Below are 24,739 nucleotides of genomic sequence, written 5' to 3' on the forward strand. Positions count from 1 at the left end.
TCCAGGCCAACCAGCGGCGTTATCTTCATCCAGAGCAACTGTTTCTTGTACATCCCGCCCTTCTGGTTCATGTCTTGACAGACGAATGACAAAACAGATTGTCAAACCATTAATCACGGAGTTCCCCTGACCTCCCAGACTCCCCTGGCTCAGGCAGACTGTCACCACACACAGTATCTTACACGTTTCTTGTTTCCGTCAACAGAAGAGTTGACATTTGTTCACGTGGCTTCGTAAACTGTCGCTAACCTTCGGAGCGAACACGCGGGGTTGCATTCCTACCTCCTCGATTTCAGACTGTCTCCCTGAATCGTTCAACACGCGCAGCGTCCCACAGCGAAGGCCGCCACGATGAACTGTCTTCAACTGTTCTTTCTACTTGGCACAGCTCTTGCCAAAGCAGGTATGTGTGTGTTTCTTCACTTGATCCTTGGACGTAAGCGTCCAAGGATAGGAATAGGTCGTCACAACCGTTTACCTTTGACGAGCTCGAAGTTCTTTACGGATCGACGCAGCCACGTACGGGTATCCTATCACTAGACACTACGCCCCCTCCCCCGGACTCTTGCTCCTGTACCTGCGTTTTGTACCTTAAAGTGCTAAAAATTCTTACCTTATTGAAAGTTTTCTGTTTAAACCTATTAATAGTCGGCAGATCTAGAGTTTACACAAGACTATACAATGCGGAGAACGATTCACTGAGGGCCAGTTACAAAACGTCGCCAACAAGGGTGCAGAATACTCTTGATATAATTCGTCCGTCGAGTTTAATCTAACAAAATGACAGTATAAAGCTATAGTACCATGATAATGAAATGCCGATTTTTATATTGGCTAGTTACGCTTCACAGTTACTGTTCTCATTTTCCTATAGTATTGATTGAATGACTTGTCTTTCAATATATATGTTTCTAGCCTCTACCAGGCTCCACAGGTCGCTGGAATATAGACAGATAACATCCTAGAGGAGTTAGCTGGCCAGGGAGTGTCGCAAACTGTACTTCCTGAACAGCCTACTCCTTTGGTATGTTATCTATCTATGTGGCCAATACTATTTTTTCAGCGCCCTGTGGAGCCCGTTAGAGGCTATATGTTTCCGTGAATTCCTTATCAATAATCGTTGTACCCTTAACAATATTATCATTGACGTTTGAATCATTTACATACTCTAATCGTTGCCCTTGGATGTACATAATCTACATAATTTTTCAGAGTAATGTATTAGCAGATACGATCTCATGACATGTTTTGTACGTATGACGCAGTCACATTTTCCAGATAAGGCCATTTATCTCAACATTCCAGTTGATGAAAAAATCATTTGAAATTACTAAGATTTCAAAAAAAAATAACCTTAGAATTTTCAGTATGCCCCTTGTGTATTAGACACAGCGCATTTGTTTCTTAACATTCAACAGAAAAACAGTGCCAGGGACCCTAGTCCTCCGCGGTTCCAAGAAAGTGCTTGTTTTCGTCTTAAGGCACTTCCGGTTTGTTTAGTTGTTGTTTATTTGTTCTCTTCCAGATTTCATCAGTTCTGTCCTCCAAGGGTTCCTGTTTTTGCCAGAAGACAGTCGTAAGTAGACCCCACGCGCCGTCGGTCGGTCATGTTTCAATAACACCTCATGGTACACTTACGTCATTTACAACCCTTCCCTTGTCACAAACAAGCTCTCAGAAGATATGCAAATGGTGTCGCCATACAGTCTTTTCTTTGGTGGCAAAACACTCAAATCGAGCCCAACGTTAATTCTTTTACATACAGTCGCTCTTCTGTGAATATTCCTACAACATAGATACGACAGCATGCGTTTTATATTCAGTTGAATATTGAACTTGAATATAGCTCATTTGAAACCATCATCCTCGCCTGAAGAATTTTTCTCTTTCCTGTATAATTGAATCGTTTACACTGGAATGAAATTCAACGCGTAGCTCGGATGCTGTGCGTGAAACACAAGTTCAGAAGGGAAGGAGAGGGCACACCAAAGAATGCGTATTAAAAACAGCAAAACTTTGAGCGGGAAGTAGGTGTTTACTGTCTCGAAAAATGTCTGAACTTGTGTGGTCCTCCATCACTAGCCAAACTTGGATTTGAACTTCAATATTCGATCTTTGCATCGAATTTGAAACTTCAACATTTGATCTTTGCTATTCAAAATTCTAGATGATACGGTCATCATGGTGAAATGTTTGTATTGCTTTTAAATCAAAGTACATGAACTGGCGTCGGTGTGGCGCAACGGTTAGAGCCCTTGGAAAGGCTCTTTACACGACCTTCCCTGGTGGTGGTGTGATGCCCACCGAGCCTCTTCGGCTAATCTGTCTAAAAGTGTGCCAATATGCCAACATCTAGCACATTCGCCACTATAAAGAACCGAGTGAAAACGCTGCTATCTGAAATGCTCCCCCTGGCAGTCGGCTGTTTTGTCTCCCGTACCCTGCGGACTTCCATGGACCTGCTGTATAATTTCTGTCACCAGGCCAGCAGAAATAGCGCCACTGATATATGTCCAGGGGATACAGTTGTCAGTGAACCTGGGGTCTATCCGCAGCGTCAAACAGATAACAGCAAAAACGCACCTGCACTGTGATGGGAGGGGGGGCAGATCTTGGTCGTTCCTCCTTGATATTGAGTGGAAAAACGACTGGCAGCTAAAAGATAACGATGTCAACGTTTCTGCCAGGTTTCGGCATCATGTGTTGTGCACGTGTAGATAGCTAAAAGAACATAATGCCTGTGTACATTGCTCACGCATTTCTGTTGTCAGATATGACCTTCACCAGCGTTAGTCAGGCAGAAACAATCGTATGTAACAGTTCCAAACCTCACATTCCTTTTACCGTAACCACTCCCCGGATAGAGACTACTTAACTTTATGGTATAAAATCAGGCTTTATTGTCTTTACTTCCAAACATACAAATGTCTAATTAGTTCACGCACACACACACACACACACACAAACACGCGCGTGCGCGCGCGCGCACACACACACACAAACGAACACACGCGCACACACACACACACACACACACACACACACACACACACACACACACAGACACAAATATATATGTACGCGCACATGCGGGCGTACACACATACGTACATATCTTTCACACACACACACACACATACATACATACATACACACACACACACACACACACACACGAACACACATACACACGCGCGCGCGCACACACACACACTCATACACATGAAAGTTTACCTTTTGTAACGAAAATGATGTCCCTTTTCAAGTTTATGATATCAGTGAATGACCAAACAGACACATGTACAAATGTCTATCCTGCAGTTGACGACACCTGTCCCCAGGGTGACTTCAAGTGCCACTCTCACGTCGTGTGCATCCGGGAGGCGTGGCGATGTGACGGGGAGAACGACTGTTACGACGGCAGTGACGAGCTGGACTGTCGTAAGTCGGGCTTTTCTGGCGTGATTTGGCCCATAGTTTAATATATGCATGCCCTCTGCGCTTGATAATAGTGCTACCTGAAGAACCCTCATAACTGCAGTCACAAGTCCTGCCATTATTGATACACGTACAGTAGTGTGACATAACCGTTAGTTTGTAAAATTTGCAAATGATGGGTAAGACTTAAGCCCCCCTCTCACTGGACCCGCGGCACGTTGGCGGCGTCGCTGCGTCCTAAACTGGATTTGTGTTACCCTTGACTTTATAATGGGAATATCATTGAAAACGTACAAGTATGACCCAAGAGACAACAAAACACACAAAGCTTAAAAAGATCCGTTTTCGTCGATGAAATTCGTTCAGTGCAATTCGATCGGCCGCAGCGACGACGCCAGCGTGCCGCGGGTCCAGTGAGAGGAGGTCTTAAGGGTAGTTGGTTCCGTGGTAATGTCTCAACGAAAATGAATGTCTACGCCGCGGTATGAATGGAAATCAGTCAATGGTTGCATTTGATTTGATTTGCTAAAAAAAATATATATATCTGATGCCCTTGCAGCCCCGTCCTTCTGTAAGAAGTCTGAGTTCCAGTGTGAGGACCCTCCCAGCTGCATCCCGGCCCGATGGACGTGTGACGGAGACCATGACTGCGTAGACTCCTCAGACGAGGCTGACGCGGCCTGCGCCTGGTTCAGACGACGTAAGTCATGCACTGCGATAGTATTGTGTGTAACAACACAAGTACAAGTACATTTATTAACGATCAGTCTCATGATCAGTCTCATGATCAGTGATGATCAGTGATTTTCCAATTGTAATCTAAGAGACGATATGTTTTCCTTGTAATGTATGACAAAATTCAGACTATAGGCTGCGATGTTTTACAAATCATTCATTCGTCCATTCAACATCAAGATGAATCTGATAGATATTCTATCGTGAAATTTTGAATCTAGCTATAGATCATATCCCATTTTCTAACGTAGGCGATTTGTAATCATGTTGAACCTGTTTCGAGCCTTCGAAGACCAGTTATGTTCATTGTTGTAAGATTCCAAATCATGGAGTAGGATAGATAAGTTGGCAAGCTTGACGAATATATTGTTATTTTGACACTTAGGCCATTTTGATTTGATTATATGGATGACATCCGTGCGCGCATCAATTTTCGTCCGTTTAAAAAAAAAAACGTTTTCGGCCATACTGTAAATTATACAAAGCAGCAGAGAAAATATATGCTGTAAATTAAAAAAAAAGATATTTCGGAAAACGGATAGGAATGTCGTAGAATGCCAAATTCAATTCCAAAGTTGAAGAAGAAAACAAAAATGAAGAATCTATTATCCAGTATACCATACTCTGTGTGTAAAGTTTTTTTTCATCTTTCCTGACCACGCAGATTTCATAATGAAGGCATCGTTTTTATTTTCATAAGCACTCTCGCATCAGTTTTGGGGTTCCCAGAGGATGTTATCCATATAATCAAAGCAATAGGCCTTAGTCAAAATCAAGTGCTCTAGAATTGGACAAAATCTTTACCACTATCTCTTACATGTCTTATAAAATCCAGGGTCCAAGCCGTGCGAGGGCGGCAGTTTCCGCTGCTCCAACGCCCGCTGCATCCCGCTGAGGTTCATGTGTGATGGGGAGAACGACTGTAAGGACAACTCGGACGAGTCCACGTGTCCGGTCTGTCGGCCCGGCAAGTTTCTGTGCAGGAGCGGAAGGTATGACATGATCAGAAGTCCTTGTGAAGGTGCATGTGTTGTATTCGAAGAAACTTGTTGCTATAGAGATCACTTCCTGTGGATGTGACTAACAAATGTAACTGCGAAAAAACAGGGAGACCACAATAATATCTCCCCGTGACTTCCATTGACCCCATGAGCTGGAATGTCTGCCATTTCTGATTAACGACTAGTTCTACTAACTCTGAACTGAACCTCTCTCACACAAGAGTGACCTTTGCAGTGACACTAGTATTCACATAAATACGAACACACACCAACACAAACATCCAGACACAGCGAAAACAAAACCTCTATACACGAAGGCATTAAGAAGCTAGCAAGTCTACCAATCACTAGCTTATGTCTGCTTCGCGCTATATTATAAGATGATAGCTGCCATGAAGGACAGATCGTTCTGGAAAAACTTTATTGATTGTATTTCACCGGATTAAATCCGTAAGCATAATGATGATGATGATATATGTAATACACTTTCGCATAGCGTGCTGCGTCTGTGCGTTATAGGCTTATAGCGTCGCAACTGACTTTCAAAGTGATGAATCAATTTTGAACTGTCATTGATCAATCAATCACTTGCATCACCACTTTTTTTTAATGTTTTCCAGCTGCATTCCTGACAAGTATCGCTGCGACGGTGTCGACGACTGCAAGGACAACTCAGACGAAGAGGGATGCGAACCCGACGCTACCACCGCGCCACGACCACGGGGAACCACCATCACAACCTCTACTTCCCCACCCTCCACCACCACTACCTCAAGGACCACGTCTACGGCATCTACGACGACAACAGCCGAGACGTCGCCGAAGACCACCACCTGCAGCAGTGACCAGACCATGTGCCGGGACGGAAGTAAATGCATTCCGAACTCCTGGCTCTGTGACAAGGCCGCTGACTGTGCTGACGGAAGCGACGAGGAAAACTGTGGTAAATAGTGTAACGTATGTCTATCTTGACATTTGACTATCATCGTATGTAGGTCGAGTAGAACAAACTTTTGTTTTTCGCTGTTGGTTTTCTGTGTTTTTCTTACATTTATTCTTACATTTTGTTTTCATTTAACCAAGGACATTATACATAATGTCCTTGATTTAACTAATGCAATATATGTTTCCCAATTTCATACACCTTAGCAATAATTTCATATTTCTAATGGCTTTAGACAAACCCTTGATTATAAATCACATCTGTACCTATATTACACCATTACTAAGAAGCGAGAAGAAGCCAAATTCACGTAATTATTAGACTAGTGCTAACTTGTCATTTTATATGTATTTGTAAACTGTGACGTTTTTTGTTGTGACATGTACTGAATCCAGTGGGTATATGTGAACAATAAGGGTCTACATTCATTCAAATAATATATTTCAGTATTCGTCGTGCGTTTCGGCCTCAGTTGTTCTGTTTCTGACCCTTACTTCATGCTAACGGCTACATGGCGACTGATTCTTATTTCCGTTTCTTTTTTATAACGTAGCAGCGGAATGTAGGCAGGACCAGTTCAGGTGCAACCAGAGCGGGGTCTGTCTGCCTTCAGCCTGGCGGTGTGACTCCCAGTCAGACTGTACTGATGGCTCTGACGAGGCTGGCTGTGGTGAGACAATCGCATTTCAATTCGTACTGAGTATAGCCTGACTAAATCGCGCTCCTAGCGGCCGGCCCTACGGATACCGCCCCCTAGAGGGGGTCATTAACCTCCGCCAGCGAGGCTAGTACTGAGTAAGATATCATAACGTCTTCTACAAGAAATGAAAATGGTTATATGGGCTAAAATACGATGAAACTGTTTCTCCCACTGTTTTCCAAGAAATCAAACCAAACAAGGCTTATTATGGAGAGTGATTGATATTTTCGTGCTTATCACCCCCTGCAAATTTGATCATGCACCATACCATTTGGAAGTAAGTTACGATGGGGCGAATGAGTCCAGTCTAGATGTGGTTAAAAATCATTTGGTGGTACAGGACTAGTATATGTGTAGAGTGTGCTGATACAAATGTATATGTTAAAACTGGTCATAAAAAATATAAGTATGTTGATATTATATGGGCCACAAAGGTTCGATATTGCAGTAAGTTGAAAGTGATATGAAATGGTACAGTCAATGTATATGAATAGAATAGATCTTTATTCCATATCATACACATTTTGAAAGACATAATATCATAATATCATAATATCATAATATCATGATATCATAATATCATAATATCATAATATCATAATATCATAATATCATAATATCATAATATCATAATATAATATAATATTATAATATCATAATATCATAATATCATAATATCATAATATCATAATATCATAATATCATAATATCATAATATCATAATATCATAATATCATAATATAATATAATATCATAATATCATAATATCATAATATCAAAATATCATAAGATCATGATATCATAATATCGTGATACCGTAATATCGTAATATCGTAATATCATTATATCATAATATCATAATATCAAAATATCATAATATCATAATATCATAATATCATATCATATTATCATAATATCATAAATTCATAAATTCATAATATCATTAATTCATAATATCATAATATCATGATATCATAATATCATAATATCAAAATATCATACTATCATAATATCATAATATCATAATATCATAATATCATAATATCAAAACATAATATCATAATATCATAATATCATAATATCAAAATATCATAATATCATAATATCATGATATCATGATATCATAATATCATAATATCATAATATCATAATATCAAAACATAATATCATAATATCATAATATCATAATATCATGATATCATGATATCATAATATCATAATATCATAATATCAAAATATCATGATATCATGATATCATGATATCATGATATCATGATATCATGATATCATAATATCATAATATCATAATATCAAAATATAATATCATAATATCATAATATCATAATATCATAATATCAAAATATCATGATATCATGATATCATAATATCATAATATCATAATATCATAATATCAAAATATCATGATATCATGATATTTTTTATTATAATAATTTTAATAAATAATTTTAATAAATAATAATTTTAAATAAATAAATAATTTTAATAAATAATAATTATTATAATAATTTAAATAATAATTTTTATTATTTATTATGATATCATAATATCATAATATCATAATATCATAATATCATAATATCATAATATCGTGATATCGTAATATCGTAATATCATATCAAAATATCATAATATCATAATATCATAAATTCATAAATTCGTAAATTCATAATACTATTTCAATTTTTTTTTTGAGGGTGTTAGATTTGTGAGACCTGTTTTTTCGTGTCTCTGTCTTAAAGGAGGGGAGTTCAGTCAGGTCCTGATGGGTAGGATGGGTCTGTTTTAAAGAGTATCCTGATTTTGAGGATGTTTATGTCACTATCTGTGCAAGAACCTTTTCTTACTCTCATCTACGAAGGACTGTGGTCCACATCCAGTGTGGTATACAACTGCATTTTACAAACCACATAAAGCTTAGTATAATGCCTTCTGTAGTGCCTGCTGCTTGCACATTTCCTTATATTCATCGTTCGGACTTGTCCCGCACAGGGCCTGACCTTTCCTGTGTTTGTTGATATAAGCTCCGTCCGAGCGGGAGTGTAGTTTGGCCGGTGGTTTTTGAGGTCACCAGAGAGCATCAATCTAATTTGCACAGGCCTGCTGACAAGCAGGTGTTGTCCTTAGATATAGGTCGACAAAAGGTACTTAAAAATGTAATTATAAACAAGCCTATTTCACCATTTAATTAGACCCTGATGACAATTTCATACGTCTTTATTTGTTAATCATTACCTCAATGTGACCTGTCCAAAACAATGCAAATTCATCAAACCCTACCCGAGTTAATCGCCTCCAAAGGTAACATATAAAAAGCCCACTGCAGTTCGAAGCAAGCCACCAGGGGGTCTAAACTTACATCACTTACTCCCTGCCCCAAGAGCTGTACACCACTTAAAAATCGTTACCATAGCACTTGTATGAAATTTGACTACAAGCTTTCGGGGAATTTATAAAATTTCCTCATTTATTATGCAAATTATCGTCTTATTTGCATAACAAGCATTCAGTTATGTAAAGCATCACCGAAACTATCCACATGCCATGAATTATGATAATCCGTCAATCCCTGCTGGAGTTATTCGTCTCCAAATGTATTAACAAAAACGCCAACTGCAGTTCCAAACGAGCAGCTAGGGGGCCTTAATTCCCACCACTCACTTGCCGTCCCAGAAGCTATATACTACCAAAAAATCATGAACCTGACGCCTCCAGAAAATTTGGCCTCAAACGTTGAAGCTCCGCTGCAGTACCTCAAATACCCGATAGGAGGCCCATTATCGAACTTGACCTTCCTCTTTGACATCACTACCTATCCACGAAATATCATGCACAACCGCCAATAGCTCCTCGAGTTATGCTGGCGACATACAAACTCTCACACACACAAAGCCTGCTGCAGTTTTGTAGGAAAGCGCCAAATAAATCATTTTTAAACTTGACCTCCGATCCCACAATCTCTTCCAAACTACCAAAAATCATTGAGATCCATCAACGTTTCCGTCACTTTTTTTGCCTACATACAAACACAGAAAAATTAAAAGTCCGCTGTAGTATTGTTGGAAAACGCCAGGTAAACGATTTTTGAACTTGACCTTCCTTTGCACAACCACTACACACCTACCAAATATCATGAAGATCCATCAAAGGTTTCCCGAGTTATGCTCTTGACATACATACAGACCCACACAACAGCCGGCTCAACCGAAAACATAATCTACTCCGAGTTCCTCGTCGAAGATAATAAAGGGAATTATCCCGTTAACGCAACATGACTCCTGAAAAAGTGGTCAACAAATTGGTCTCTGTAAAATCATTTGGTATGATCTTTAATGTGCAATTTTATTTCAGAAACATGTTTTAAGGGCTTCGCCTTGAAATGTAAGTAAATTTTTCTCATTTCTGTACAGGGCAGGAGTGTCTTCCAAAGGAATGGAGATGTGAAAATGGAAGGTGCATCCAGGAAAAATGGCGCTGTGATGGCGATAAGGACTGTCCCGATGGATCCGACGAGCAGGACTGTGGTTCGTGCCTTAAACCTTTTGTTCCAAAGATTATTTGAAGCTAAAGAAATCTACCCAGTCTAGCTGAACTTTCTTAAGATGATTCTCAAGTAAACAACATGGATCTTGGCGTTGAATGTGTTCTATGACGTACCAGTCTAATGTTACGCAGCTGCAATATTTCTTTATCGTAAGGATCGATGTTGTGACATAAGAATTGAAAACTAAATAGCCTTTTACAAAGCATTTTTTCCTGAAGACAGCTGGGTTAATTTTCCTAGTGTTCCTTATAATTTCCAAGCAGATTTATCGGTGGAATGACAGTATTATCAAAACGGGTACCAATAATACTGCTTTTGCCCTTTTTTAAGTGTTCCTTACACCCCTGTCCTGTAGAAACTCCGACGTGCAGTGAGACACAGTTCCGGTGCGGGGACGGCCGCTGTCTGCCCAGCAAGTGGCGCTGTGACGGGGACAACGACTGTGAAGACGGGTCCGATGAAACTGGCTGTGGTTCAAGCAGTCAGTCTCAGCCATGCGCACCGTTCGGTATGTACCACTGTTTACTTCAAGTTCAAGTTCATTCCTCCGCAGTAGTTCACCTTGGTGATTTTACCCAGCCGGTCGCAAGACGCATATCGTCTTGTGATGAAGATAAGAAGTTTCTCATTGATATGCATATTAAAGTAAGCTTCGTCTGTTTACTTCGAATTCACGTTCATTCCTCTGTAGTTCACCTTGGTGATGTCAGTCATCCGATATCAAGCCGCACACTGTCTAGTGCTTACGATAGTTTCTCGATTAGTATACAAAAATCTGGTTGTCTGTTTACTTCAAGTTCAAGTTCTTCCGTCGCCCATAACGACGGAGAAACTTGAACTTCACCTTGGTGGCACTAGACATCCAATTACGAGAGAGTGGTTACGATAAGCGAAGAAGTTTTTCCTTCAGGGAAACAACGTCATGAATGATGAACCTTGTGATATCTTTAAAACTATTCAAGCTGACATGACGTTGCATGTCGTGATCATACCTGTGACTTTACAATATATTTGCACCGGAAAACCTTGCACCTGGCTACTTACTAGTATTTGTAGAAAATTGACAACATTGAGGCGATATTCAATATGTTACATACCGTTGAGAATCACTGCACTTTTGACCAAAACTGCCCAAGTGTTTTCATATTCTACTTTTAGAATTCAATTGCGGGGACGGAGAATGCATACATGAGACCTGGGTTTGCGACGGAGACGGAGACTGCAGCAACATTGCGGACGAGACGGATTGCGCAGCAGAGCCCCCTACCTCCAAAGAGAAGGACTGCAGCGAAGGTTACTTCCGATGCGAACCGGATGGGTGCATCTCCGAGGAGAGGATCTGCGATGGACAGGTCGACTGTGAAGATGCTTCAGATGAGGAAGACTGTGGTAGGCAACGTTTTTTTACTTGTTTGTTTGTTTGTGCGTTTCATAGTACAAGCATGTATAAGATCCTGAAACAAGTTTTAATTGAAATTGCCAATACAAGAAATTGGACTTACCCAAATTTTCGATTGTACAACACCAGTCTTTGTCAAGGAATGAGCAATCCACCACTGAGATGACGTCACGTTATGCAGATAAGACACGTGACTCGGTGAGCAATGGATCATAAGTTGCAGAAAGTCTGTGGCGATCCCCGTCTCTATTGAGGGATGGTTGTAAGACCCTGATAAGTATAAGATATGTATAAGATCGTTGAGTTTCCTTGTGCAGTGCAGAAAAATCACATGATAAAGGTAACATCTTTGACGTATCCGGAGCAAAGTATGATTTACATGTTTATATGAATGATATATTTCATTCCTACAGGTGTAAATGAGTGTCTGGACAACAACGGTGGATGTGAGCACCTCTGTCAGAACCTTCGTGTCGGTTATACCTGTCGGTGTAAGGACGGTTTCCGTCTGCAGGACAACACAACGTGTGTAGGTATGGTCAAGGCTCCCATCTTCTATTTACGCATATCATTGTTTCAGTGGTTCAACTTATTCGCCACATGTCACAGCTAGCAGGACATAAGGTATGCATTACCAACTCTGCTAGGGTTAGAGTGTAGGGCCGTCCGACATTCATTCATACGAATCCCTTACCATTTTTGCAGACCTTGATGAGTGTGCAACTCCTGGCTACTGCAGCCAGCTGTGCGAGAACGGGTTCGGCGTCTACAGCTGCAGCTGTCTGAGCGGGTACGACCTGCAGTCAGGTGGCAAATGTCTGGCATCAGGTACACCAACGTATTGTGATGAGGTCGACATAATCTGTGCTCATAGAATTCGAATTCCATTTCTCTGTCTGAAGTCATTCATGCATTCTGGTACAGGAACAACTTTCATAAATCATATATCATATTTCCTAATATATGTATCTAAAAAGAGCATTGAAAATCCCAAAGGTCTCTTCCTAGCTGTCTGAAACCAGTTCTGTTACCATTCATATTCTATTCGAGTGTAAACCTGCCATTGCGAAATGTCTTCAATTTAGTCATAACTTAAACTTAATGATGCTTACCTGTTGTACTCCTTCCCTTCCAAGGAGAAGAGCCGTACCTGATCGTCTCCAACAGACGGGAAATCGTGAAGTTCAACGTCAGGTCCAGGTCCAAAACGGCCATCCTGACCCAGGACCTCCGCAGCGTCATTGCAGTTGACGTTGACGTCGTCAGGGGGAGGCTGTTCTGGACGGACGTCGGGACACAAAGAATCAAGAGGTGCCAGATTTGATTCCTAAAGGACGCTCAGACTTAGCCTGAGTGTAATCCTATTTAGTTCCAGGCTCTACCTTCAAGGTATGGTGAAGGTAAAGCCTGGAACTAATCAGGATGACACCCAGGCTAGTTCATACTTTACATAGTATTCAGTAATATCAAAATAAGATGCGTTAACTCTATAGAACACTAGTACTGGACGTCAGAGTTTCCAAATACGCAGTGCCACTTTTACTTGCTTGCTACCAATTTCTGTGGGAAAAAATAACACTTATTGTTTGTTTAAGTATTGCTAAAAAACGTTCAAAAGTAGGGGGTACTCGGATTTGAACCAAGGACCTCTCGATCTGCAGTCGAATGCTCTACCACTGAGCTATGCCCCCAACTGCGTATGAAAAATCTTGAAGTATCTCAATTCCATATTTTGTCGGAAATCTTGACATATACAATATTTGATACTGCATGATATGATATTTGGACGTTATCCACGAAAGTAGTGGTTACTTTCGTGGATAACGTTCAAATATCATATGATGGCACCGACCAATAGACGTACCCCGTCTTACTTCCTTGTGTGAATAGCGCGTCACTTCCACCTGCTGATGCTAAAGAAGCGCCTGCCGACGACGTCCAAACTGTCTTCTCTACCGACGTCCTTGTGCCTGACGGCATCGCTGTGGACTGGGTGTACGGGCACGTGTACTGGACGGACACGGGTCTGGACAGGATCTCTGTGGGAACAATGGACGGAACCTGGCGCAAAACTCTGGTGGACACTGGCCTGCGGGAGCCGAGAGGGATCGTATTGGATCCTGAAGAGGGGTTGGACGATTTTCTTTCTTTTACTCCTCATATGTAACGTTGATATGCATACATTGAAAAATACCTCCTGCATTCAGCGTTGCAAACTTTGGGTTTGTTAGTGGGTAATATTAGTGGGTGATACACATTCACGTATGACCAAAAAGCTACTTTTCCCTTTACATCACAGAACCCATAAATTCTATAAAAAGTGGGACTTTTCGTCTTCCACTGCCTCCAAAAAAAGTCAAACCCTGCTTGTCAAGATATAGCCAACAGTCGTATTTAGTAGTCTATCATACAATAAAGTCAGTCACAGTTCACTGTCACATGTATGTTTTCCCTATATTTCTACAATGTATTTGCAATCAGCCCAAGGGCATGGACCTGCAATAAAACTTTCAATATTGATGGTCTATCATCATCATGGCTATTCAGCTGGCACACATATTGAACATAGATAAACATTATTTTCTTCCTAGTCTGATGTACTGGACGGACTGGGGGTCCGACCCTAAGATCGAGCGTGCCTGGATGGACGGGCAGCAGCGGGAGGTCATCGTGGGGGACAACATCACCTGGCCCAACGGACTGGCCATAGGTGAGAGGGATAATTTTTTTTGGAGCGAAACTCCATCAACTTTTTTTGTCTTCTATTCTAGCATTAGCAAAGGCTAATATGTTATGGAGGATTCGAACTGTTCGCCAACTCAGAAATCTTCGACTGAATCGCTGTCCTCTTCAGCTATATGACCCAATCGCTTTGGACACGTGACTTTATGCACGTGTGACGTCAGCAGTGGGTCAAAGGTTGATTGAAGTCGATATCACTCCCCGTCCCAGTTGAGAGAATGTTGGTTTCTCGAGTTTTTCAAATTCTACATAGTGTAATTCGCCAACTCAGATGAAATTTCATGCTAAAGGCTAGTATGATTATCTTTTCATAGCATTGCACAATGTATGAATTCGTTCTTTTCTCACCAAAAGCTTTACAGGTCATTTTGCATCAATTAGTTTATTTCTTTTCTAGATTTCGTCAGCAGAAGGTTGTTCTGGTTGGATGGGAAGAAAGGTACAGTAGAAAGCAGCAACCTGCTGGGCGGAGACAGAATGGTCATCATCCAACACCCAGCTTCACATCTGTTCGGTTTGGAGGTCTTCGAGGTAAAATACCCTTTCTGATGTTTCTAATCACTCGCTCAAAGTTTCGACATTTGCTTTATCCATTCAGCTCTTTGATAATGTTATCGTAACTCTATTTCAAAATCGTTTAAAAATTTATATCACATCGTGAAAACGTTCATGCAACGTAGCTGTTGGGTTGCAAAGAAAAATATTTATCTATGATAATGAAAGTACCCGTACAAAAGCAGCCTTTCTAGTGCTGAATTGGTGCATAGTTAACAATCACATGATACACATGGGCAACAGATACACATTTGCTCCACACTTGAGATAATATATGACTCATGAGTGCATGCCTTTATTTTGTGCTCATATGTGTGAGTGAATATTCCAAAACGCGGTTAAAAGTTCAACACTGACCTACCTATGAGTAGTAAAAGCAAGTTTCCGTCTGTACAGGACACCGTGTACTTCTCGGACTGGGAGATGTTTAGCCTGTACGGCGCCAGTAAGTTCAACGGCAGCGACAAACACGTGCTGAGCGACGACTTCTTCATGCCCATGGACGTCGCTGTTGTACATCCCCTCAAACAGATAAAGGGTACAACTTGCACAATACATGATCTTAAATATAGGATAAACTCATGTATTCGATTCAGGTGAATATGTTATGTAGTATACAGGTGAATAAGTGGTGTATTATACAGGTGAATATATTGTGTGTTTCTTGTACAATGTTCAAGTACTTTTAAAATGATACATACATGTACTACTTTCTCTGTCTAATACTCAGCATGCAATTATCAGTATGTTTGTTGAACACACACCACTACAGTGAACTAGCCCCCTGCTGTAGTACTTGCATAACTGTGTGGCCCAAGGGCTATAGATAGGGAGATGGGCGCCGCCCTATACACCGAAATGTGTTAGAAGAATTTCAACTTACTTAAGGTTTGCAACAATTTGTAAAGCTTCCTGACGTATGGTTAACTGAAATAATGTCCCTGGGAATTATACAGGTTATGTAGAGAAATAAGACTAACACTTAAGTAACCGTAACTTTTTATTTCCATAATGCAGTCACGAACTACTGTCTCGACCAATCAGGGAGGTCGTACTGTACACATCTTTGTCTTCCTGTGCCTCCAAAGGAAGGGCACAAAAACTACACGTGCGCATGCTCAGATGGCTACTTGAAGGAAGAGGGAGAGTCGTGTACAACTTTAGAACAAGGTAAAAAAAATACACTCTTCTGGCAACTAATTCAGCTAGCAAAATAGATGATGGACTTGGGGTATCACTGTCCAACAAACATGGTCTGACATAGTATTTGAAATAAATTCATCTTGAAGAAAAATGGTATCGAAGAAAAATGCAGGGGGCACCCGGATTTGAACCAGGGACCTCTCGATCTGCAGTCGAATGCTCTACCACTGAGCTATACCCCCAGTTGATTTCATAGTAATTCCAAGAGCAACGCAAATTCTGTACGAGATCTAAAAAGTCGAAATGTGACCTTCTGAATTATGAAAAAATAATGTTAAAAGTAGGGGGCACCCGGATTTGAACCAGGGACCTCTCGATCTGCAGTCGAATGCTCTACCACTGAGCTATACCCACACCTGCTTTTACGCCAATCCATAGAGAGTCTACCTCTAGAAGTTGATAAAATCTAACATGAAATAAACTCATTGGTTGATCATTGAGGGTTGATGTGGCACTTGTCAAACACCCTTAGTTTGACGCAACATGCTCCAGACAACATTGGTGAAGCCGAAATGGGAACTTGTAAAAGCAATTTAAAAATATTTGATTAAAAGTAAGGGGAACTTGAATTTGAACCAAGGACGTATAGATCTGCAGTCGAATGTTCTACTTCTGAGCTATGTCCCCAATCTGGTCGGGGAGGGGGGGGGGGAATCTTGAGGTGTTTTAATCATAAATCTTCTACGAATCCTGAGAAACAGAACATGTTAAGATTCTATATAAGATATTACTTTAAGAGGGGAAAATCAATTAATTCATTCTACACAAAATTGCCCTTTGATCTTAATAACCTAGTGTTTTAAAAGAGGCCTACTATTCTCCTTGATTATGTAAAACAAATAAATAAGTGTTGACATTTACTATGCATAATTTCTCTTTCTAAGAATTGGACGTCGAGATGAAAACGCCATCTGTACTTTTGGAGAAAATGACGTCAGCTGCGGTGCCTACAACAAGAACAGTCCCAATAACATCTAAAGCAGACACACCTACACCACCACCAACAACGCCAGCATCATCAATGGAGACGGTTGCCACCACGACAGTTCACTCTAACGGAGAGGTCGACTCGAACAAGTTGGAGGAAAGTCAGTTCAACACCACTGACGAGGACATAAACATCATCCAAAGTAAGTGATCTTTTCAAGAATAAGAACCACTCTCGAAAAAGCCTAACTCAAAGTTATAACAGAAATCGGAAATTCCATGTTCATTCGGTTGTCGTACTTCGATTTCAATTATGCTTGTTTCGAGTTCTCAGCTTTGTATTAGGTCCGTGATGTTTTGCATCGTTCTGCAACACTTTTCAGAGCACGGGGTTTTGTCTGACTCCACGGCGGGAGAGTCCTGCGGAGGCCCGGGGAGGTTCCTTTGTGCAGCAGGCAACTGTTTGGAAGGACGGGCCGTCTGTGATGGGACAACGGACTGTGCTGACTGGGGCGACGAGGGACCGCTTGTTTGCAGTAAGAAAACTTCACACACAAAATTTTCTTGTTTTCTTTTTAACTCAGGAACACGGGATTTCCAACTCACTAACACATTTCCGTATCATCTTTCTTGTCAGATGAAGACGAATTCCTGCTAATTCCCAGCAGTACGGAGGTCCGGGCAGTCAGCATCAAAACGGGCGGGCACAATGTCGTGGTGCCGCCCGAGGAAGGACGGAACATCATCACGGTGGACAGCGACGTGCAGACGGGAACCATCTACTGGTCGGACCAATTCCGAGGCATTTACAGGTTAGCATGATTTATTAACGAGACCCAAAAACTGTTAAAATCTCTTCTGGTTTAGAAGATTGGAGTGCCAAATAGGAATCTTTCATACTACATTTCATTATCTATGTATATTTCTCATGGCAATAGAAAACGTCATGAATTTATATGATACATTTTGTCGTCGTCTGTATTTGCAATTGTGCTTTTTAATTAAATTTCAGTGTACTTTCCTTTTCATTATTGAAACTTCTAAATGACCAACTGACCATGTTTCATTTCTTTTACATGGACACGCATTCGAAATTGACTAAAAATGCCATTCTACCCTTGTAGTCATAAGGTGGGTTCTGAAGAACCTCCCAGAGGGATCTTTACGGGGAAGAACTCCACGTTTGACGGTCTGGCTGTTGACTGGATCCACCAGAACCTGTACTGGACGGAGACGATGGGTGAGGCCATCTGTGTCATGAACCTACAGAACGGGCGGTGGAGAACGCTCATCAAGGAAGATGTCAAGAGGCCGTTCGCTATTGCTTTGGACCCCATCGATGGGTAGGACATTGAATTGATCTCTAGAGCCCCCCTCTCACTGGACCCGCGGCGTCGCTGCGTCCTAAACTGGATTTGTGCTACCCTTGACTTTATAATGAGAATATCATTCAAAATGTACAAGTATATGTGACCAAAAAGACATCAAAACACACAAAGCCTAAAAAGATTCGTTTTTTGGTCCATGAAATTCGTTGAGTGCTTTGTCAATTCGAACGGCCACAGCGACGCCGCCAGCGTGCCGCGGGTCCAGTGAGAGGGGGCTTCAGCAAATGTGGGGTCCGGGTCGGTGTTTCATGCGTTTTGCTCGTCTTTTTAGTAGTTCTTGGGTATAGGCATAGGAATGAAACCGCAGGAGCCCTCCGTAAATAGTTTCATCAGATTGGTAAATCAATGGAACATAGTATTCTTATTTACACAACCTTATTTTTCTCTACAAGCGTTTTGACAGTCTGTGACTTCCTCCGTGAGTATCACTGAAAAGTAAACTTGTCCTCCAATGCAATTGAAATTAAACTTGTCCTATTCCTACGCAAGAATCTTTCGTCATATCTCTCTCTTATGTACCTACATATCTGATCCAGTCTGTCCTTTATTGTATTACCTTATAAGGTGGGTGTACTTCGCGGATTGGGCCTACCCCGCAAGTATTGAGCGGGTCGGCATGGACGGATGGGAACGACGAGCTATCATCACCGAGCAGATCATCTGGCCCAGCGGGCTTGCCATTGGTGAGTCAATTTTACGGTTATCAGGGAATCTCTTGTTCTATGAATTTTTCTAAATATTTCTTATACAAATCTGTAAGGGCCATGATCGCTCGTGAACTTGTCACGACCTAGCTGATGATGATGATGGTGATGAAATTTTTCACATGAACAGTATGACTGGTAGAAATGTTATAAATTCTTCTAATTCTTTAGAACTTCTCAGGCGACTGCAAATTAACAAACAAACAAACAAACAAACAAACAAGAACGATTTATCTTGAAAGTTCATCTGTGTTGGTAGAAGTCATTCTGGAACTGTATACTCGAAAATTTGGGTAAGTCCAATTTTTGCGTTGCAAATTACAGTTCAAACTTGTTCTTGAAGAAAGATTTGGTCAGGAAAATGTAACGTTAATATCAAAACGGTGCTTACGAAAAAAAAACCTTTCCGTTCCCCAGACTTTCACTCCAGAAAGCTGTTCTGGTCCGATGCTAAGATCGACAGTATCTGGTCCAGTGATATGGACGGGAAGAACCGACGCATCATCGTGGGCAGCCGGCGTCTGTCCAGACCTCTGGCACTGGACATCCTTCAGGTAAAGCCACTTCTCCTTTCTTTGGTGTAAATTTGGACGTAAACATACATACCAAGCGGTTGAGAAGATTATACAAGGTGGTAATGTAGGATAGTATGAATATACGAATCAAAGACTCATACAAAAAATAGCTATGCTAAACAGTCTTGACCAATCAATCAATCAATCAATCAATCAGTCATCCTCGAGCTCGGGCATCATCCGCTGATGTATGGCGGCTGTAGACATCTCTCTCCATAATGTTCTGTTTTGGTACAGGACTCCCAGTTAACTCTAATGACCCCTCCCCCTTTAAGTGTGTGGAAGACTTGGTCCTCCCACCTTCCGCATGATCTTGCTTACTTGCTTATGTCGAGACCTTCCAGTCACGAGTCGAGATGGAAGCCCAAGTGTTTCGGTCCATGATCTGGACTCTCTAAATGAAACTTGATGTGTTTTTCTGGATGATTCGTGACCTAATAATATTTCTCATCAATTGCTACTTGCAGGACACGCTGTTCTGGATGGACTGGGACGTGGACTCTGTGAAGCGGGTTGATAAGAACACGGGCAAGCAGAAATCATTACTGTTAGTACAGACATTGGACAACCCGCTACACATGTTGGTCCACGCAGGTTGGAAACAACCCAAAGGTAAGTTTAGTTTTAGTAAATCTGGAATCACAGAAATCATAAAACCAAAATTCTAGTCTCTTTGAAGACTTCCTCATCAAAACAATCATTTTTGATGAAAAAAATGATTTGTGTACAAAACACTATGGAAAGAGTTGGATGGTAACTATTTTCCAAAACAAGAAAATGGCCTTACGAATTTTCGACCAGATTCCTAGCTTGGAGGCCAGACTATAGTCAGGGGCTACATAGACCAGTTCCTCGGCTCCAGGGGCAACATGTCCCCAACGATACGTTCCCTGTTTCCCCCCTAGGAAAGCCTTCAGCCTTTCCTGGCTACAGTCTGGCTTTCCAGGGCTACATGTACATGACCTCTGGTCTTCTTCATGAAAACAAGCACATTCTTTTGTGCTGGAAAATAGTTTTAACCTTTTCCATAATGCATACGGTTATTGTGATATCTTGCCATTTCGTGCCGTTTTATCTGAATTTGAATTTTTTTTTCGTTTCCTAGGGCAAAACCGTTGTGGTGAGAATAATGGTGGTTGCTCGGATCTCTGTCTCCCCACTCCGAAACCGTTCAACAGCCGGAGAGACTTCAACTGCGCATGCGGGGAAGGGTTCATACTCGCAGACGACGGAGTCACCTGCCACTCTCAGTGAAGAAAAAGAAGAGCTCAAAATGACAAGTTTTAACGTTTATCAAAAAAGTTCAATTTACCCTTTCGAAACAAAGTGTCTTATTTTAAAAAAAAGATGTTTGATTTTCCAAGGAGGGCTCTGCTATAACGTTATATTAGCAGATTCGGGTGTAATAGAAATGTTGTTGCCTATGTTGTATCGCTAAGTGTTACTCGCACACTTACTAAGTTTTGATTACTTTTCATTAAGCTTAGATTATGACAAATTGCTCGATAAGAATCCCTATCTACACAATAAAAATGTGCCATGACATATTCGCCCTATCTCGCGGTCCCAGATCCTTTTCGGCTGGAGAAGAACAGCGGTTTTCTCAACGAACATGGCGGCTGAGCAGCGTGTGTTGAACATCAAAATATTTTGCGTTTCCAGGCAACAAATTGCATTCACAACTGCAGAATTGCATTCCTTCCGGAGCTATGATACACTAACGGGTCTATCATTACGTGCAAACTGTACGATTTACCTGCATTGTGACGATTTCACCAATCCAAGACACCCAGGACACATGCAAGCATACAGCTTACAAAACTAACGCATGGTGCGCGAACTCTCGTGAACACGCACGAGAAAGCGCGAGATTTGACCGCGTAATAGGGCGAATACAAAATGTAACTTAATTATTTCACAGCTGAATAAAATAAAGACTCTCCAAACACTTGTGACTGATACACATCAGACTATACTTCTCAGAAGCAATTTCATACTTGAATGAATACATGGTCCATTTCTATTCTACATCTTTCATTTAAAATCTTCCACTTTTCAACCCATACAAATTGGCTTCTTGCTTACAATGATACAATATTCATTCTATATCATCTCAAGCAAACAAAAATTGCAAAAAGGAAAAACAATCAAGGGTAGAAATAACGTCTGGATGTAACTACGACTGGTAATGTGCACATTTGTTGACCCCGTCATTTGTGCTTGTGATTTTGTCTCTTCAGACATTACCATAATTTGGTCACAAGTAATTCAGTACGTATGGCCTTTTCCATATACTACATGTAGTAAGTGAAACTGCGGAACAATTCATAAACTAGTAACTTCTAACTCCATAGGCACACAATGTGTATAGTCAAAATTCGTCTATTTTCCATCTAAAGCTTAAACATCTAATGTATCTTTTTTCATAACTCTGTACAATTCCACACTTTGTAACATTCGAGTCACACTAAGCTACGACAAATCCTCTTTCTGTATATAGTCATGATGTTTGGATAATAGACTGTCAGCAAGTTATACCACTAATTGGATATCATCTTGCATTCAAGACTCTTCAAAGTCACCATCAGTCAAAACTAACCTTAACAATGTTCCATAGGAACTAAGTCAAAACAAAGGCTCTATATTTATTGAAGCACAAACTCGTTTTAAATTCTGCCTTTTTGTTTTATAAGAGTCTTGCACATTCCCATATTTCTTGTCAAATATAATCTTTGTGTTACTGGCAAAATATATGCTGCTACTGCAAAAATGAATATAAAAATCATAGATGTTTGGCTTTTTACATGGCTGTGCTTAAGATTATGAAATTAAGACACCATTCTAGGACACAATCGATTCTGAAAACTTGATGTAAAGATCAAAAGACATACGTTTAAGAGTATGCATTTCTTAAGTTCACTCTTCCATAAAGCTGAATCAACTCTTTTTACAAAGAAGTTATTTTTTAAGAAATAGCAGTAGAAAAGATGTTAACAATGTACAAAAGGTAAATCTATTTGCTTGCCATCCATGTTTACTTCTGCATTGCAATAAATTATTTACATAAAAGATTCATGTGCCTATATCTGCAACACATGCACATCATTTGCCTACATATCACATGTAGTATATTACAAGCATTTGCTTATGCCTCAGTCACATTTCCAAATCAGTACCCCACCAGGTAGGTTACACGCTGTTTTGGTGACGCCTCAGGGGCGAGCCTAATGGTATATTATTGTGTGCAGTTTGCAAGAATTCTAGGAATTGTACCTGAATTTTAGTCCACGGGACGATAACTCCAGAATGCCTGCATGGATTGTCTCCATATTTGGTAGGTGAGTAGGTCTTTGTGAGACCTCAAAATGGTTTCATTTTAATCCCCCTAGTGACTTTCTATGGTACTGCAGCAGAACTTCAGATTTTGATATCTGGTGTTCTGACCAAGCTATGGTCATGATTTTTAAGTGATAGACAGCTATTGGGAGGGGGGATAAGTTTGGGCCTTCTAGCGGCTTTTTTTAACTGCAGGAACTGATATTGTTTTATACTTTGAAAGAGAATAACTCAAGAAGGGGTTGACAGATCATCATAATTTTTGGTATGTAGATAGCTTTAAAAAAAGATCAAACAGCCTGTGAACTACTTAGTACCCGACGTGACACCAGTTTAGAAATGTGACAATAGCATTACCTTACAGTAATGTGCACTGCAGACATGTTAGTAGTATTACAAACCATTTGGGTAACAGAAATGTTTATACAGAACACAAACACCAGGAAATAGCAGACCATTTGCACTAAGTTTACCCGTAGCACCTCATTTACATTTCTACCTACATATTTCGTGATCATCAATTGCACATCCTTATTCATCCTCCAAAAAAAGAAAGAGTATCAATTTTCTTCTTCTAACTAGCATGCTTCCATGCTCAGTACTGTATAGCAGCCTATGGTGACAGTTGTAGTGTTGTAGACATTATTTCAGCACATGCAACACTTGATTAGTATCTAGTACATGAGCTTTGGTGGGCAATGACTTTGGTTCCCAGTGTCACACCATGGTATAACTGTATCTGAAAGAACTACTGTACCACAGTAGCTCAATAACTTAATACTGTACAATATCTTTTATCTGTCGGACAGTGATCGGCCGTCATTACAAGAACACGAAATCCTCCTGCGGTCCACCCAGGGGGCGTAGTTGCCCCTCCCTGTCCAAGTGTTGTACACGTAGGATGCGTTCTGGTTGGTTCTGCATGGTTCCTTCCAGCTTGCAGTCCTCCGCGCTCCCGTCTGACACGATGAACATGGGATAGTCCGCTTTAGGGCCCGGCTGTCGGAGCATCTGGAAACCACAATGTCACATGCTGTAAATCTTGAAATGCTCTTTGAGGTGGTTTCATTGTCACAGGATTTGCAATGATCTCTCCACCACAAATTCATGACACTGAATATGCTTTTACAACCAATCAATACTGAACTACAGAATTGTTTCAACCGTGAAAACCTCCTTTCCCCTTCTACTGTGAAACTTAGTCTGTGCAAGAATTAATGAATTTACAGAAATTCAACATTGCTGATGACATCCATAACATGTACTGCAAAGGAAAAGCATTTCTTTACAAATCTAAATACTGGGCACCTTAAATTTGTAAAGATATAAGAACTTTATTGCACGGCAATTATACACGGTAAAAAGTATGGCAACAACTCTTAAACATAATACAAAAAAGAAGTATAGAATAAAAGTTAACAACATAATTACTAATACAATACAATAAGGGCTAGCATACATTTATAAAATATAAGTAGATTTCAATTGGTGCTATTCCATTTGAGAAGGTTGAAGAGGGGTGGTCTATATG

The 24,739-nt window shown here is 40.6% G+C and overlaps 2 protein-coding genes and 3 non-coding genes across 5 annotated transcripts in view; 1 reads left to right on the forward strand and 4 right to left on the reverse strand.

The window, feature by feature from the left end:
• Positions 1-22,943, forward strand: LOC136444211 (very low-density lipoprotein receptor-like). Its single transcript, XM_066441720.1, has 26 exons — positions 1-403; positions 1,526-1,576; positions 3,322-3,441; positions 3,998-4,138; positions 5,009-5,165; positions 5,795-6,117; positions 6,671-6,787; positions 10,246-10,359; positions 10,735-10,887; positions 11,538-11,768; positions 12,192-12,311; positions 12,484-12,606; positions 12,915-13,089; positions 13,669-13,908; positions 14,370-14,488; positions 14,918-15,051; positions 15,472-15,613; positions 16,093-16,245; positions 17,163-17,408; positions 17,589-17,741; positions 17,843-18,017; positions 18,330-18,548; positions 19,158-19,276; positions 19,715-19,851; positions 20,340-20,484; positions 20,978-22,943. Exons 1-26 carry the CDS (start codon positions 352-354, stop codon positions 21,124-21,126), a joined length of 4,008 nt encoding a protein of 1,335 aa, XP_066297817.1. The 5' UTR covers positions 1-351; the 3' UTR covers positions 21,127-22,943.
• On the reverse strand, positions 13,398-13,469 carry Trnac-gca (transfer RNA cysteine (anticodon GCA)). The gene has a single exon. It is a non-coding gene; the product is annotated as a tRNA-Cys (tRNA).
• Trnac-gca (transfer RNA cysteine (anticodon GCA)) lies at positions 16,389-16,460 on the reverse strand. Its single transcript has one exon. It is a non-coding gene; the product is annotated as a tRNA-Cys (tRNA).
• Trnac-gca (transfer RNA cysteine (anticodon GCA)) lies at positions 16,561-16,632 on the reverse strand. Its single transcript has one exon. It is a non-coding gene; the product is annotated as a tRNA-Cys (tRNA).
• Positions 21,214-24,739, reverse strand: part of LOC136444212 (cysteine protease ATG4D-like) — an 11,056-nt gene continuing 7,530 nt past the window's right edge. The window contains exon 10 of the mRNA XM_066441721.1: positions 21,214-24,219. Within this exon, the coding sequence (XP_066297818.1) occupies positions 24,031-24,219 (189 nt within the window). The 3' untranslated portion in view covers positions 21,214-24,030. The remainder of the gene's footprint in view (positions 24,220-24,739) is intronic.

This window comes from Branchiostoma lanceolatum, chromosome 11 (assembly GCF_035083965.1).
Source record: "Branchiostoma lanceolatum isolate klBraLanc5 chromosome 11, klBraLanc5.hap2, whole genome shotgun sequence".
Taxonomy (NCBI): Eukaryota; Metazoa; Chordata; class Leptocardii; order Amphioxiformes; family Branchiostomatidae; genus Branchiostoma; species Branchiostoma lanceolatum.

What these genes read in the sequence shown, in the direction of transcription:
- LOC136444211 (XM_066441720.1), top strand. Translation starts at nt 352, where the DNA reads ATGAACTGTCTTCAACTGTTCTTTCTACTTGGCACAGCTCTTGCCAAA. An exon ending in GTTTTTGCCAGAAGACAGTC is followed by an intron (nt 1,577 to 3,321) that starts GTAAGTAGACCC and finishes TCTATCCTGCAG; the next exon opens with TTGACGACACCTGTCCCCAG. An exon ending in TCGGTTTGGAGGTCTTCGAG is followed by an intron (nt 15,052 to 15,471) that starts GTAAAATACCCT and finishes CCGTCTGTACAG; the next exon opens with GACACCGTGTACTTCTCGGA.